Here is a 17,418-nt window from a genome sequence, read left to right on the forward strand (position 1 = left end):
CCGAACGCGTCACGAAAGCCGAAACGAGCGATCCGTACGAACTATAAGTAAAAATAACTACCACATTTAACGACTAATCTAACGGATTTATTAGTGTTAATTATTGTGTAAGTTTGGTTAGGACTTAATTGATATTGTGTAGATTTTAAAGCCTTGATTAATATAATATTTTATATCTTTCGATTATAATGTTTTAACGGCAACTTGATTAATATTATGGTATATATATTTAAACGACAAAGGTACGAGGTTTGCATGTTCGAATTACTTGAACTAAGGATTATAAGTTGGTATTAAAATTATTGTTTAAAAAATGATTTTTTTAAAGAATTAAAGTTTACTTTTATCATTAACAAATGATTTTTAATTACGGTTTACGAAAATGGCAAATTTTGGTTTTTAAGTGTAAAAAGGTGAGATATATTTTATATTTAATTTATATAATTTTTATTTAGTTTATAAATATTTTATAGTTTTATTATGATTTTTAATTGATTAAATATAAATATTAAATAATTGTTAACTAATAAAAAAAATGGTGCCTAAGCTTGTTTTCGAACCCGGGTCTCTAGGTTACGAGGTCCAAGTGTTAACCAACTGTTCTAGAGCTTATATTCATTAAAGTTGTGGTTTTTATTACTTAAATATATTAGCAGTTCATGATATATTGATTATTAATATATAACAAAAAAATTATGTTTAAAACCGCCTGACCCTGGTTTCAAACCCGGGTCTCGCGCGTAATATGGACATGCTCTAACCAGTGGACCAGCAACATAATTCAGTTATGTTATGAAATCAATTATATATATATACTAGCCCAGATTCATCTTCTTCACCGTAAGAACCCTAATTCCAATTCAACGATTATGTTCATTGATTGTTAAAATTACTTTAGGGGTTTTGTTTATTGAATCATCGCTAATCAAATGCACATAACAGTTACCTTTAAAGGTGTTGATTTAATGGAGAACCAGTACTTCGCCGGAGATGAAGCTTGATGAACAATTACGGCCAAATACAGAGAGAATTAGAGAGAAAGAGAGCTGTGAGCGAGTTGTAATGAAGCTTAGGTCCATATTTATACAACTAATTGGAGCATCTAAGCGTCAATCATGTTAATGTGATTTCCAAGAATTCCGGCGGCTATTACGGGGTGATTCGCGGTGTTAAAACGCAATTAATTTAGTTTGTTATGATATTATATTGACGATTATTGGTTTTTATATAGTTTAATTGAATTAAAGACTTTGTTTTGAGGGTGTTTGGGGCTTCTGGCGCCGCCACCGGCGACACCGGCCGGAAAAACGGGAATAGGACGGGGGTTGGGCTGGAATAATATAATTTTAATATAATTACACATTAAACCCTTGTACTATCAAGTTTTATTAAATTACAATTTTGTAGTATAAGTTGCAATTTGAACCTTGTACTTTGAATGGTGATAAAAATAAAGAAGAATTTATATAACTTGGACATTTTCAAATTGTCCTCGGATAGTTGGAAGATCGTTTGAATAGAAACTCTAAATCCCAAAGTTTCGTTAGTTGCACAAAATGAAAAAAAAAGAAAACGAACGAACTAAATTCGTAAATCATCGTGAATATTAATTTAATGATGTACGTTAAACATGAATACAATGAAACGACTCGTTTAAACGAATATAAATACGAATTCAAATAACATTTAATGAAAGTCATATAAATACACGAAACAGACTTGAGAAATATATATTTATACACATATAAATTTATAACAAAACCAAAAATTTAAAATGGATCGGGTTTTCGGGTTTAAAAAGTAACGAATGTTACACCTACCAAGATTTGGGGGGAATGTCTCTTAACGACCACACATATTATAAACCGGCTTCCCTTCGATGATGTTATTGATGGGAAAACACCTTATGAATTATTATACAACGAAAGTGCTGAATATGAGCACTTGAAAGTCTTTGGTTGCCTTGCATATTATCGAAGCAAGGAAACTAAATGCGATAAATTTGAAGTAAGGGGGAGGCCCGGCGTTTTTATGGGTTATCCACCGGGTACAAAGGGTTACAAGATCTATGATCTCCAACATAAGAAAATTATTGTAACAAGGGATGTTAAATTTGTTCCACAAATTTTCCCATTTATGAAAGTTGAAGCCCCTAAAATGAAGAAGAAATATTTTTATGGCCAAAGCATTGGGAACCTTTTCAAACCGAGCACTGTGATGATGGGCAGCCCACAAATGAAGCCTTAAATAATTGTAATCCTATTTAAGAAATTAGTGAGATTCATGAGCCCAATACATCCCAATGAAAGACTACTGTTACCGATGCCATAACCCAACCAGATTCTTGCTAAACCACTGACAACCCAGACCCAAATCTTGAGGGCCCAACAGATTTTGATGCAGTCAACAACAGCCCAGTAAAGCACCCACCCGAGAATCAAAATCCAATACCTGATGATAAAAAAAAATATGGATGGGCTTGAAAATCTCAACCAGCCTAAAAGAAACCGAACTCAACCCATTTATCTTAGAGATTATGAAGTGAAGCTTCCCATATCTATAGACCATGAGCATTCATCATCCACCTCCAATCATGAATCATCGACGATACATCCTTTAGCACATTTTGTTTCTTATGATAATTTTACTAATGCTCACAAAGGTTTTTTGGCGGCCATTACTACGAATAATGAGCCGAAGCATTTTTGTCAAGCTATACAGAATCCAAAATGGTTGAGGCTATGAAAACCGAGATCCAAGATCTTGAAGACAACAGGACTTGGACACCTGAAGAACTACCCGTGGGAAAACGAACCATTTACTCAAAATGGGTCTACAAAATCAAGTACAAACCAAACGGAGAAATAGAATGGTATAAAGCACGGCTCGTTGCAAAGGGATATATGCAAATGGAAGGAATTGACTTTCATGACACCTTTGCCCTTGTCGCAAAGTTGCTAGCCGTTGTGGTAAAAAGAGAATGGCACACTCACCAACTTGATGTAAACAATGCATTCTTGCATGGAGATTTACATGAGGATGTGTACATGAAGGTTCCAAAAGGGTTTAGAAAACAGGATGACAAACGTGTCTTCAAGCTCAAAAAGTCACTTTATGGGCTTAAACAGGCATCAAGAAATTGGTACAATAAATTCACCACATCTTTGCAGCGACTCGGTTTAAGCAATCAAAAGCTGTGACATCCATCAATTTTCTATTCGTATTTGTATTTGTAAACACGACCCGTTGGGTCATTTGGTTTTTTTGTCATTATTATTAATAAAGTATTCCTGACATTTATGTTCAAACGTTCATTCATTTATTACTATGTTCCGTTGCTTATAAAATCTCGAGGTTTATCGATAACCCGGTTAAAACACGTAAATAATCCAAAATCGAAAACCTTGGAATTTTAAATTATAAAGTTTAGGGTCAAAAATGAAAATTTAAATATTAATTATTAAACTTAAAAGATCTTGAAACTTGAAGGACTGGCATGGAAAAATTATTTAAATCAAAAACCCAACCCGCCTTCCCTCTCCTACCCGTTTTTCCGGCCACCCTCCGGCTATCGGAATCGGCGCCGGAGGTGACCCAAACACCACCAAAACTCATATTTTTAACTTAATAAATGTACAAACGTGTTTCTCCGTTAACAAAAAAACATTAATCGACTAATTAATTGTGATTCCTTGCCGTAAACACCCCGTAATCGACGCCGGATTTCACGAGATTCACCATTAATGCGATAACAGCGTACACGCTCCTCCTACTAGTATAAATAGGACCCTAAGCTTCATTACAATTTGCTCACTCCTCTTAACCCCCCTCTAATACACTGAGTTATCTGTAATTGGGAGACCTTCTTACTTTTCCGGCGAGTTCATCTTCTCCGGCGAAACAAAACAATAACAGGTAATTAAAATATGCATATTAACGAGTATGATGCGATGAACAAAACCCCTGATCTAATTTCACCCAACAATAAACAGAATCTTCAATTGTAAATTTAGGGTTTTCATGGAGAAGATGATCCATAATATAACTTGTTAAAACAATTGGTTTTCGTAAAAATTGAATGTCCTCCTAGCTCACTGGTTAGCTTCGTGTACTGTGAACCTCAAGACCCGGGTTCAAAACCCGAGTCAACCACCCATTTTCTTTTTTTTTTATTAACTGTTGTTGTTATTATTATTATTATTAATTAAAAACCATTAAAAACACATAGTACATATATATTATAATAATCAAGCTATTAACGAATATGAAACCTAGAGCAGTTGGTAACACACTGATATTATAACATCAAGACCCGGGTTCAAAACCCAGGTTAGACAAAAAAAATTTATATTATTTAATTTCAGTTTATTAATATTAATTAATCATTTTAATCAATTAAAAATCAAAATAAAATTATAATTAAGTTACATAAAAATTATATAAATTAACTATAAAATATATCTCACCTTTTCACATTTAAAAACCAAGTTTCTTGTTTTCGTAAACCGTATCTAAAAATCGTTTAATAAACGTAAAGTAAACTTTAAAATTCCTAAAAATTGTTTTGTCAACGCAATAAATATAAATATAACTTATAAACAATAGTTCAAGCTTTCCAAACATATAAACTTCGTTTTCTCGCCGTTAAAATACTTAAATCATATTAATAACCGATTTTCTGTTAAGACATAAATAATAATATTATAATAAAAGAATAGAAAATAATATAAAATATTCATTACAAGTTTTACAATAGAAACACCCTGTATGATTATCGATTAAGTCTTGTTTTTACTCAATTTAGTTAGCGTGGATCGCTTGCTTCGGCTTACGTGACGTGTTCGGTTGTGGTTATTTCCCAAACGCTTTCAAGTACTTATTCCCTTTTTGCCTCAATCATTAAGGTGAGTTTTTCACCACCCCCTTTTAATGTTTTAATGTTTAGGGGTAACATATGTATCCTTATAAAAATTCAAGCATTGTTTCTTCTATTACAAAACTACAATTCATATATGGACTTGTGTATTATTTGTATTACTTGCATGAATATTACTTGCACGATTGGGAAGCCTCATTATCGAGTGGAAAAGGGCCTTTGGACTTCGGTCCATTTGTATCGAGTGGAAAAGGGCCTCATTATCCGAGTACGTTGATTGCTATCAACTGGAAATGACCTTACTTGGGCGATTACCCGAGTACGTTGGTTGTTACCAATTAGAAAGAACTTACTTGCTCATTTATCACTTGTCCATGAGTTGTACGGTTTTTATGTGTGTATTTAAAACTGTGAAAACTCACCGGCTATTTATAGCTGACTTTATTTTATACATATGTTACAGGTACGGTGATTAAAGGATAAAGGACTAGAGTACGCTTAGAATATCTTGGATATTTAAATAAACGAGACATTTGTTTTTACTATGACTTGATTTCAACTTGTATTCTTATTTGAACTTGTGTTACTTGGCTTATTAATGAATTAATGTTATTATGGTCACAAAATAGTGTCACGTGTGTTTGAACAATCTATACGTCACACTCGAGCATTTACGCTTAAGCCGGGGTGTTACAAAAGCTGACCGTTGACGTAGGCTGTCGCGGTCTACTCAAAAACAATTATTTAAAGACTTAAATACCTATAACTAGTACGGGTAAGTAAGGTCGTCTCCACAAGGACTCAAGGAAAGTGCAAGTTTATTTAATTTATAACTAATTATAATCTAAGCGGACAGACGATGTCAAGCGGTTTTTATGAAAAGTTTTAATTAAAACTAATTATTACTTAAAAAGATTTGTAAACAATATTATTTAAAAAGTATTCATTCTAGGTTCGGGTAATGTGTTCCATACGTTAAGCACAGATTCTTTAGTCTTTGGCTTTATAATAATTGCTAGTCCTATGGTTTGATTTATGATGACAAACGATACCCTAACCGAATTGTTGACACAAATGCACTCGGACACCATAATTACCAACTCTATGTCCAAGATGATTAACTCAATGATAAGGTTTGATGATTCTAGTCCAATGACACAAGAGCCTAACCCTAAGTGTTGATGGACAACCAAACAAACGTTACACAAATCAATAATCGCAAACTCAAGCCTTAATCAACCAAATAACTAATTAAACAAGACAAATTCATATAAAATTAATCAAGCTATATTCATGAAGCACAAGAATCTGATCATAACAGTATATTACACAAAACCTTAGCCTAGAACGAACACACACGACTAGCCGGACATCAACATAATCGTTAAAGGACTTATCTTGATGAATATACAATCGAAGGACAAACAGGAAGCTTCGGGATGGATGAAAGTCGCCCTAGAACACCTCTTCTGCCTCTGGAAGTCGATATATGCCGAAAAGGGTCGAAAAATTGTTTATATAGTGAAAACCTAACTTTTTGCCGACATTGAGCATCTTCGCGTATCGCGAAGGTGCCAAGCTATACTTCTTCGCGTATCGCGAAGGACAAAATAGTCGCAACCGCCATTATGCAACTTCGCGTATCGCGAAGTTGCCCTTCATTGCATCTTCGCGTATCGCGAAGATGTAAATTTTCAGATTTTTTAATTTTCTTTTCTTGAATGCCTCATGAAGCGTGCACTTCCAATCTTTCACTTCTTGATCTCCATTCCAAGCCCGTAAATATCCTTGTTAAGCACCATAGCCTCCGAAGTCCTGAAACACGTAAACATCGCTTAAAGTACCAATGTTCATTCGTTTATTAACCTAAATATAACTAATTAATATATAAAACTAACTAACTTTTACCCAACCATCAACCGTTCGTTGTTCTTACTCAAAGAAAAAGGAAACACACTCATTTATGTGGATGACGTCATCATGACAGGAAATGACATAAAGAAAATACAAGATACCAAAGACTTTCTTCACAAAAAATTTAGCATCAAAGATCTCGGCCCTCTCAAATTTTTTCTTGGTATAGAAGTTGCACGCACAGAACATGGTATGGTCTTAAGTCAACGAAAGTACATGTTAGACATTCTAAAAGACGCGGGTATGTTGGGATGTCGACCAAGCTCCTTCCCCATGGACCAAAACTTGAAATTAGATAAACGGGACAAAGAGATATGTGTGGATGCTAGTCGATACCGAAGGCTCATTGGAAGGCTTCTCTACTTACTAGCAACAAGGCCTGACATCACATATTCAGTGAATGTTTTGAGTGAATTTGTTAGTGACCCAAGAGAAAGTCACTTTGAAGCGGCTAACTGTGTCTTGCGTTACCTCAAGGCCACCCCTAGGCAAGGGATTCTCCTCACCAAATACAGTGGGGCTAACCTCATAGCCTACTCGGATTACTACTGGCTTGGTTGCCCCATGACACGACGGTCACGACTCGGGTGCTTATTATTACTAGGAGGATCTCCCGTCTCATGGAAGTCAAAGAAACAATTGGATGTTTCTCAGTCGTCCACAGAAGCAGAATACCGTGCTATGGCGTCTACTGTAAGCGAAATACTATGGATGAGGTGGTTGCCAAAGGAGCTTGACATGCCTTGTGATGGTCCTACTCAACTATTCTGTGATAATCAAGCCACTAGACACATTGCTAACAATCCTGTCTTTCATGAAAGGACCAAATATGTCAAAATGGATTGTTGTTTCGTCAGAGAACGGGTGGAGTCAAAAGATATACAACCCATGCAAATCAACATGAAAGAAGAGATTGCAGACATCCTTACTAAACCATTTGGAACACAAAATCTTCACACCCTACTTGGCAAGTTGGGCGTCATAAACCTTCACGTGCCAACTTGAGGGGGAGTAATGGACGAGATTGAACAAAAAAGATTGGTGGGATTCCTTTCCTTCCTCACGAGCAAGATTGGTGGGATTGTTTTCCCTCCTCACATATTGTCTTTCCTTATCCAAATGATTGTTTACCTTATTTTATGCCTTAGCAGATTGTATTGCATGTTTTTACTATGACCCTTTTCTTATATAATGGGTCTTTCTTTGTAATGTAAGATACAATATCAATACACACTTTTGAATTCTCTACCATTATTATTATAACCAAAAGTTATTAAAATGCTCAAGCTCAAATAAAAAAACATAAACCGAACCAGATTTTCAAAAAGCAAAAAATATTAACGAACATCGTCAAAATTTCAAAAACTGAAGGTCTAATTGACACAAATTAAACCATTCACACCCCTACTAAACTAAATTTAAAGAAAAAATCAATAAAACTAAATTTCGACTAATTTGTAAATTCGAATAGAGTATCTACAGCCCGACCCACTTTCTCCTTAACTTGGGAAAACAAAACCCTAAAACTGCAGACCACCACACACCCAAATTAACCTGCTTCTACTTCCATGGAGGATTCGGATCTTCAATCGACTCAATCTGTAGCACTAATTATCGGTTCTAACGAAGACCTTTTAACAGAGATCCTTGTACGGCTTCCTGTTACCTCCATCCTTTCGTTTCAAATCCGTATGTAAACACTGGCGATTGCTTTTGTCTCACACACACTTCACCCACCGCTATGACAATAATAATAATAACCTTTCCAAATCTGTCGGTCTATTTGGTGACATGGATGTTTATGTGCCGTTTGATGTTGAAAACCGAAGCCCTCCTCCTTTCGACAGTCTCTATTTCTACTTTAATCGTGACTGTGTCAAAATCGAGCAATCTTGTAACGGTTTATTACTTTGTTCCGCCTTTCACAACTGTGATCTTGAATATTATGTTTTCAATCCCACCACCAAGCAACTCGCATTCATCCCACCGGTCCCCGGAGGCCATATCTACAGGTTTATGGCTCTGGCATTTCATCGAACACATTGCGTGCACTACAAAGTTGTTTGTGTTCGTGCTTTAGAGCCTCGTGAGAACATGTTTCAGATTCGAGTCTACTCATCTGATACCGGGAGATGGAAGGTATGCGTCGAATCTTTCTCTGCGCCAAGACCCATCTTCAGCGACCCGGTTTACTGGAACGGAGCTTTTTATTGGCTTCCCTATGATTCAGACAGAGATGACGTCTATTTTAAATTAGATGTTGAACAGTTGCAAACATTGCCTGTACCGGAGGGGTTGGTGGATGATGATGAATTAATGCAGTTCGGGGAATCGAGAGGTCATCTACATTTAATATCCAGCCCGGAAGATGAAAAAAAGAGTTTAATTGTGTACGAGATGTTGATGGATCGTTCGGGGTGGTTTGTCAAGTATCGAGTACAGCTTGATGAGCTTAAGTGTGCTTTCCCCGAGATGTATAATCAATACTGCCATAATTTTGAAGTTGTTGATGTGGTTAGAGGTAAAGAAGAAGAAGAAGATACATTCTTGGTGCTGATAATTGACGGGACAATGATGATAAGGTACAATGTTCACGACAAGAGTTATAAGGAGTTATATAGAAATAAGGATTGCCTTTCTTTCATCTTAAGTTTTCATGGTTACATTGAAGCCTTGTCTTCTTTCTAAAAGACAATTAGGTTGGTTTGCGTTTTTTGTTAGGAAGGTGTTTGAATGTGTGTTTTGAAAGTGTTAGTTTATAAATTATGCAATGCATAAAGATGAATATGTTGTCACATCAGGCTACTTGCAAGTTTATGTTTTGGCTTAATTAGATCGTGTATCCGGTATCTGGCACCTGCTAGTTTGTGTTTGTGCGCCTTTGTTCTTGGTGTAGGAATTGTGTTTTGATTGCTTATTAGATCATGTTATCTTATAATTGATTTTTATACAACAATATGCGCATGTTACTTATCAAGTTATATGGTTTAATAGTTTCAATAATCCATGGACTGAACTACTTAACAACAGATCCAATGTGATATTCAGAGACTTAAAGTTGAATGTTTTGAACGGGGATTAATTACGGTTGATCAACGGCTAACTTAGAGATACAAAGGTCCCCACCCGCCCTACTCGTGACGCAGCCCAATTGAATAACTGAACATGTTAGGGAATCAAGAAATAAAATAAGACTTGTAATTGAAAATGCAGGGGTAGGTAGTGGTGAAATTTATATGATCATGTGGAGTTCATGTGGATCAGGTTCTACCCGTGAACCTGACCCGTTAGGATCTGGATCATGCTCAACGGGTACTGAATTCAAATTCCCATTCGTATGGCTGTAACAACTAACAATGTTGACTTGGCTGTAATGACCACCTGTTAGGATCTGTAACAATGTTCTTGATGGGTAAACACTGTAACAGATTATGGGTTAAAACAAGAAATATACCGATGACGGGGAAAAGCCGAAACTCAGATCAGATTAGGTGCGATTAGGTTATATAAATAACGTTAAAATGGTAACAATTCAAATTTTCAAGATCAAAACGAACTGGGCCCGAGCTTGACTAAGTTTAAGCTTGGCTCGTTTTGACTTACGAGAGCTCGAGCTCAGCTCAGCTTGTTTTGAGCTCTTTATCTAAAAGCTTGAACTCCAACTCGAGAGTTGTTTTTTGTAGTGGGCTGAGGCTCTCGTTTACTAGTTATAATCAAAAATTTATTTATATATATTTTAATTTGTCTTATTTTTTTTATCACATAATATAAATATATATTTAAAACACAAATGAAGATTCTATAAAGGATGACTTTTGTTAAATAAATAATGTTAAAATGGTTATAAATTCAAATTTTCAAGATCTTAGCAAGCTGAGCTCGAGCTTGACTAAGTTTAAATTTGGCTAGCTTTCAATTGGTTATTTCAATGAAAGTCCAAATAAATACATGAATATATGAATTGTTTTTTAGTTTTTTAACAAAGAAAAGGCTGATGATTCCATTTGTTAGATGATATTTAATTAGTTACTCTTTTATATGTCCTGTTTAGATATCGCCATAGAAAAAGTGTGAGTAGTTACAAATGCACATATGGATTAGATATTAAGGCTCAAAATTTTGAAGTTGAATACGGGTCAAAGTAAACGGGTCTAAAACAAGTTATCTGGAGTTATTTTGGGCAGATACAAATTGGCAAATGATGGAATGAGAGTCTAGGGTTTTTGGGAGGTTTAAGGGGGTTTAAATATTCCTAAGCCCATAAACCTTAAGCTCGTCATCATCACATAATCCATCTTTTATTTTCTAAACCCACACTCGACTACTGTTATTTAACTTAAGGGCTGTTTGGTAGCCTTCTAACAGTCATTAAAAGGTTATCTCTTAATAGCTCATAACCTCTTAATAGTTAAGAGGTAACCTTAAGTCTGAATGGTTAAGAGGTTACCTCTTAATGGTTACTCTTAATAACTGCTTAGATGCTACCAAACAACTCTTTAATTAAATGACAACACACATTTATATATATGTCTTGTATTATTCATCCATAAAAGTAGGATGTTACAAGATGTGCATTCATTAATTAAAAAAGAAAGTAAAAATTACATAATTTAATAAATATATAACTCAAATATTTTAGTTTAAATGTATAATAATCAACTTAATTAGTTAACAAAATAATTAGGCCTTTAACTATATTTTTGGGCTACAAATTATTTTTCGGTCCAAAAAGTTCAAGCTCAAATGTAAAAACATAAATCGAACCAAGGAAAGCCAAAAAATCATAATCAGTGTCAAAATTCCAAAAATTGAAGTGTCGATTGACACAAACCGAACCATCCACACCCTTACTAAACTAAATTTAAAGAAAAAAGCAATAAAACTAAATTTGACACTATGGTAATTTGTAAATGGGAAAATGAATAAAATGACCCATTTTACTAAACCAATTCCTTGACTAGCTCCTTGAACTAAAAATACCCAAAATGACCCATTTTTAAACGGTACGACTCACCAGATTAGAATCGACACTCGGCAGATCATCTGACGCCTTTTTGTTGTTGAACCAATCACGTCTAGACACGTATACACTTAAATGGTTGGGCCCGGCCGCTTTTTAAAAAACTGGCCGTTTAGTTATGGCCCTGACCGTTTATTACACAGTCGGTCCGACATTTTAAAAACCTTTAAACGGTCGGTCCGATAGTTTAATAAACAGACGACCTTCATATCTACTCTGTCGACCAACAAATCCATTCCGGCGGCCTTCATATATATTTTATCGGCCTTCTATCTATTTATTTGGGTCTTCATATCTTTATAAATTTACTAAATAACTAATAATAAAGCAAAGAATCTAAATAATCAAAACTTGATTTTATTTTTAGTGAAAATTATAAGGGATAAGGGTAATAGCGCATACATTCGATAGATCGTAAAAAAAACATATTTGGGTGGTTTGCGACAATACGCAAAAACCTCATCATGGGTAACACTGATGCCTATGCCTATTGTTTGATGGTATTCACTTTTAGCCATCGCCATTATTTCTGCTTCATTCAATATCTTGTAGCTGTTGATGAGAATGTTGTTGTAAATACCTACAAAATGTTGACGTTCTTGTTTTTAAATCAAGCCACTTCGTGGCAAGTGGTTGACTAGTTCTGACACTGTCAACACCTTGTTGTTGAAGAAGCAAATGAAAGCAAGTGGTAACCTGGTCCCAAACGGTATTGGAAGTTGTAAACTTTCATCATTATCTGAGTGGTAACCTGGTCCCAAACATAATTGATTATAAAAAAATTAATTGACGTTGTTGGTGGTTGTTATAAACCTTTATCTTAACATAAATTGAGATAACAGTGATGAATATTTTCAAGATATGGCAAAAATCATGACGATGGCTGAAAACAAATATTGTCAAACAATAGGCATGAGCATTACCCATGTTGAGGTTTTTGTATCGTCGCAAACCATCCAAATACATACCTTTTTCTTTACTTTACGATATACCGAATGCACGAGTTGTTACCTTTGGCACTTAAAATTTTCACTAAAAATAAAATAATGTTACGATTATTTGGATTTTTTGTTTTTTTATTATTATATATTTAATATATCTAAACAGAAAAGATAAGAAGGCCGCGAATAAATAGATATGAAAGCCCGGCGGAATAGATATGAAGGCCGACAGAATAGAACTGTTGGTCGACGGAGTGGATACGAAGGCCCGACAGAATAGATCTGTTGGTCTACCGTTTATTAAACCGTCAGATCGACCATTTAACCGTCGTACCGACTGCTTAATAAACGGTCAGCCAGACAGTTTAATTGTATATGTGTCTAGATGTGGTTGATTAAAAAACGAAACACTGTCAGATAGATTTGTCAGGTGTCAATTTTAATCTGGTGGACCTTACCGTTTAAAAATGGACGATTTTGAAAAATGTTTTAGTTCAAGAAGACTAGTCAAGTAATTAGTTTGATAAATGTACCATTTGGAGCATTTTCCCATTGTAAATTCTAATAGAAGCTATCCACAAAGGAACTTCGGCCCGACCCACTTTCTCTTCCTTTTCTCCTCACTTGAGAACCAAAACCCTAAAACCCAAATTAAACAAAACCCAAACCTCCTTCTAGCCTGCTGGAACAGATTATGGGTTGAAACAGGGAATGCACCTTTGTGGATTGAATCTTTACCTTTTCAATTAGTCGGTGAGGGAAAAAAAGCAGGTTACATTAGGTGGAATTAGGTTAAATAAATAACGTTGAAATGGTTATAAATTCAAACTTTCAAGATCTTAACGAACTGGGCCCGAGCTTGGCTAAGTTTAAGTTCGGCTTGTTCGAGATTTTAATCTACATCTCAAACTCCAACTCAAGAGTTATTTTTTGTAGTGGGCTTGGGCTATGCTCGTTTACTTGAGGTGTACAAAACCGGGTTTTTTTTCCAAACCGAACCGGTTTGGGTTTTGCATGGTCAAAACCGATTTGACCCAAACCGGTTCGGTTAACAATCAGTTTAAACGTAGAACTTGTCAAACTGTTCAAAACCGGTTCGGTTTGGTTTAAAACCCGTTTGTGGCAAAAAAAAATAGTTTTAAAACCGGTTTGATTATGAAATGAGCGAACCGATATACGAACTAGCGGTCCGGTTCGGTTTGGGAACTGGTTTGGCTGAAAGCGGTTTTAGATATGAACCCGTCCGGTTTGGTTTCCTGTTAACCGGTTCCAGACCGGTTTTTTTACATGTCTATCGTTTACTAGTTGTAATTAAGAATTAATTTTATAGACATTTTTAGTTAGTTTTGTTTAATTTTTTACATCACATAATATAAATATATATTTTAAACATAAATAAAGATTCTATAAAGGATAGACTTGTGTAGAGGTTCTCTAGCTAGATCAAATTTGATAAGTGACGCTCATGTTCGAGCTCGCATATTAAGTAAGGACGTCTATATTATCTTAATTTGAGACAACCTTTTTGAAAGCCTTAGTGTTGTTTCCAGATCAAACATTGTATTCTCTTTAGTTTTTTTTTTTTATCAAAAACACGTGTATCTACTTGATCCAAATCTTGACCTATATATTTATTCTCCTAATCTTTCTCAATAGTATTCGCCGTTCTCCTATCCTTTCTCAAAAATTAGGGATCGATCTTCAATGTACACATCGGATCTTACTTTTGTTCCTTTGTAGTTCTGCTTTCATTAATTTCATTTTGATTCAAGTTGAACTCATTTATTCTTTGGTAAGTGACGCTACAACTCTCGCAATTATCGTGTTTGATTTGCTATGACAAGGTATGCTGCATTTAGAATGAAATGACTTTTTTTTAACAGCCAACAAACAAGAATTCATAAAAAATAGAAGCTGTTACAAACGAGATACTAGCAACAACAAAATACACTCAACACATCAAGGCAACCCCTTTTATATAATAAAATTATAAAGCCCATCCAACTCTCTCAGTTAACCGTGTGTTCTTTGATCTATTTTTCACCCATAAGAAACTCAACATTTTTATTTCACCAACGACGTAATTAATATCAACGACTTCTACAAACGCCAAATCGTTGTAAGGCACATTGCGTGAAACGCCTTTACTTTCTGAGGCGGTAGCGATGAGAAATTATGTAAGCCCAACAAATCTCTAGTCGAAAAGCATAAATAGAGGGTACCTTACACCATGTAGTAATAATGCTCCATATCAATTGCGCAAATTGACATGAACAACAAAATGCTTCACCGACTCAATCTCTTCTTCACAAATTGGGCACACGACTGAGACAACCAGTATGCTCTGGCTCCGCTTAGCTAAGGAAAAGAACACCGGAATCTGCTTTGTTGTTCCAATCCATTACATAACCCACCTCCATTGCCATGTTTTCTTAAATTCATTATACGTCTATCTTTTTCAACATTCAAAAAATGGTGAACACCAAATCCAAAACCAGGAAAACGAAGCAGGCTTCCATCGATAATCAATCTGGAGCACGAATCGGTTCCAGCAAAGATCTTTTAACCGAAATCCTTATCTGGCTTCCTGTTATCTCCATCCTTCGTTTCAAATCCGTATGTAAACACTGGCGGTTGCTTTTGACTCACAGACACTTCACCCACCGCTATGATAATAATAACCTTTCCAAATCTGTTGGTCTTTTTGGTTTAAATATATATGTTCCCTTTGATGTTGAAAACCGCAGCCCTCCTCCTTTCCGTAGTCTTGATTTCCACTTTAGCCGTTCCTGTGTCAAAATCATGCATTCTTGTAATGGTTTATTACTTTGTTATACTTTTCACAATGGTGCTAGTGAATATTATGTTTTCAATCCCACCACCAAGCAATTGGCATTCATCCCGTCGGTCCCCAAACGCATCTGTTCTATGGCTCTGGCGTTTCATCAAACACATTGTGTGCACTACAAAGTTGTTTGTATCTGTGCTTTACAGCCCAACGGGAACTTGATTCAGGTTCACGTCTACTCGTCTGATACAAGGACATGGAAGATTTGTATCAAATATTTCTTTGTGTATAAGCCCAAGTTCCGCAACCCAGTTTACTGGAACGGACCGTTCATTGGACTCCGTGTTATCAAAGTAGCAATTACTTGTACTTCAAATTAGATGTTGAACAGTTGCAAACGTTGCCCCTGCCAGAGGGATATATGGAAAATGTATTTTGGGGAATCGAGAGATCATTTACATTTAATATGTCACAAGGAACACAGAAAGAATATATTGCACCTGAGTGTGTACGAGATGTTAAGGGATCATTCTGGGTGGTTTCTCAAGTATCGACTACAACTTGATGAGATTCCATGCTTTTACCCGAAGATGAGCTTTCAATGAGTATATGGGCCTATATGTAGAAGTCATTGATGTGGTTAGAGGTAAAGAAGAAGAAGAAGATACATTTTTTGTGCTATCAACTCCCTGGAATATAATAAGGTACAATGTTCATGACAAGAGTTATAAGGAGGTATCTAGTTATAACGCCTTCTGGGAAGAAGTACCTAGTTTTCATCGTTACATTGAAACCTTGTCTTCTTTCTAGAAGACAATTAAGTTTGTTTATTTTTGTCGTTATTAAGGTGTTTGAATGTGTGTAAAAATATTAGTAATGTTTTGTGTTTGTTGAAAACTTTACTTAAAATATTATTAGGTTTTGTCCGGTTTTTTGTTCTAGAATTTAGACATTAAGGATGCCCATATGACGAGCAAGAAGCTAAAAGGCTTTATGGTTCTCTTACGTGTTTGACTCTTGGAAATCAAATAACAGATATGTGTTCTGGCATTATTTTGTTTGATTTGATAATTGTCGTGATAGAATAGGTATTTAGTATCTTGATTCAATTAGGTGAAACTGTTAAACACACAAAATCAACTTGAATAGTGAGAATAATGATCTATAAAAAGAACTTAGTAATTAACACAGCTATCACTCTAAATTAAAGATTTTCACCAACAATAAACTTTGAACAACCTAAAGAGAGTCATAACATGTTTGGCTAGTTGATTATGCACGGGACAACATTCTGAGATTTCGCTTTATTACATGAATTAAACCACTAGACCATTAAATGACCTAGTCGTCACAGTGTCAAATAATAAGAGCAAAGTGAGACAAGGCAATAATGTTGGTAAAATAAAGGCCGGTAGTGCTCTCACATGTTTGATAAGTTTGCTAAAAAAAACAATTCAACAATCTCAAGAGAAGTGTTATTGTTTATTTCACATAGACAACCTAAATCAAGTTGTTTGATAATGGTAATGAGGCGTGTTATACAGATGTAAAACGTGATGAGGGTGGGTAGTTTAAGATGTCACACCCTATAGTTATAGATAGAGCGCAAGACATATCACCCACAAGGTACCAATTTAGCTTGCTCATATTAAAATTAGATTGGATGGGACCTATTGGGTTGCCAAAAGTTTTTGTGTTTGTTGTATTAATTAACTGTTTGTGAAAATTCTTTTAAGTTAGTCGGCTTTATTCGTTAGCAATAGTTTACGTATTCTCAAAAGTGTTATTAGGTAATCAAAAGTAAGATTATAAACGGTAGGTGCCTTGATAACAATGAGATAACGGCAAACTGGCATTCAACAAGAGGAAAATAGTGAGC

At 35.2% G+C, this 17,418-nt stretch overlaps 1 protein-coding gene across 1 annotated transcript; it reads left to right on the forward strand.

Annotated features, from left to right (window-relative positions):
* Positions 1 to 8,581: 8,581 nt before the first annotated feature.
* On the forward strand, positions 8,582 to 10,935 carry LOC143536546 (F-box protein At5g07610-like). Its single transcript, XM_077030514.1, has 2 exons — positions 8,582 to 9,372; positions 10,842 to 10,935. Exons 1-2 carry the CDS (start codon positions 8,582 to 8,584, stop codon positions 10,933 to 10,935), a joined length of 885 nt encoding a protein of 294 aa, XP_076886629.1.
* Positions 10,936 to 17,418: the final 6,483 nt, after the last annotated feature.

Source organism: Bidens hawaiensis, unplaced genomic scaffold (genome assembly GCF_021521415.1).
Source record: "Bidens hawaiensis isolate Kalapana, Puna unplaced genomic scaffold, B.hawaiensis_p1.1 tig00010814_1, whole genome shotgun sequence".
NCBI classification, from domain to species: Eukaryota; Viridiplantae; Streptophyta; class Magnoliopsida; order Asterales; family Asteraceae; genus Bidens; species Bidens hawaiensis.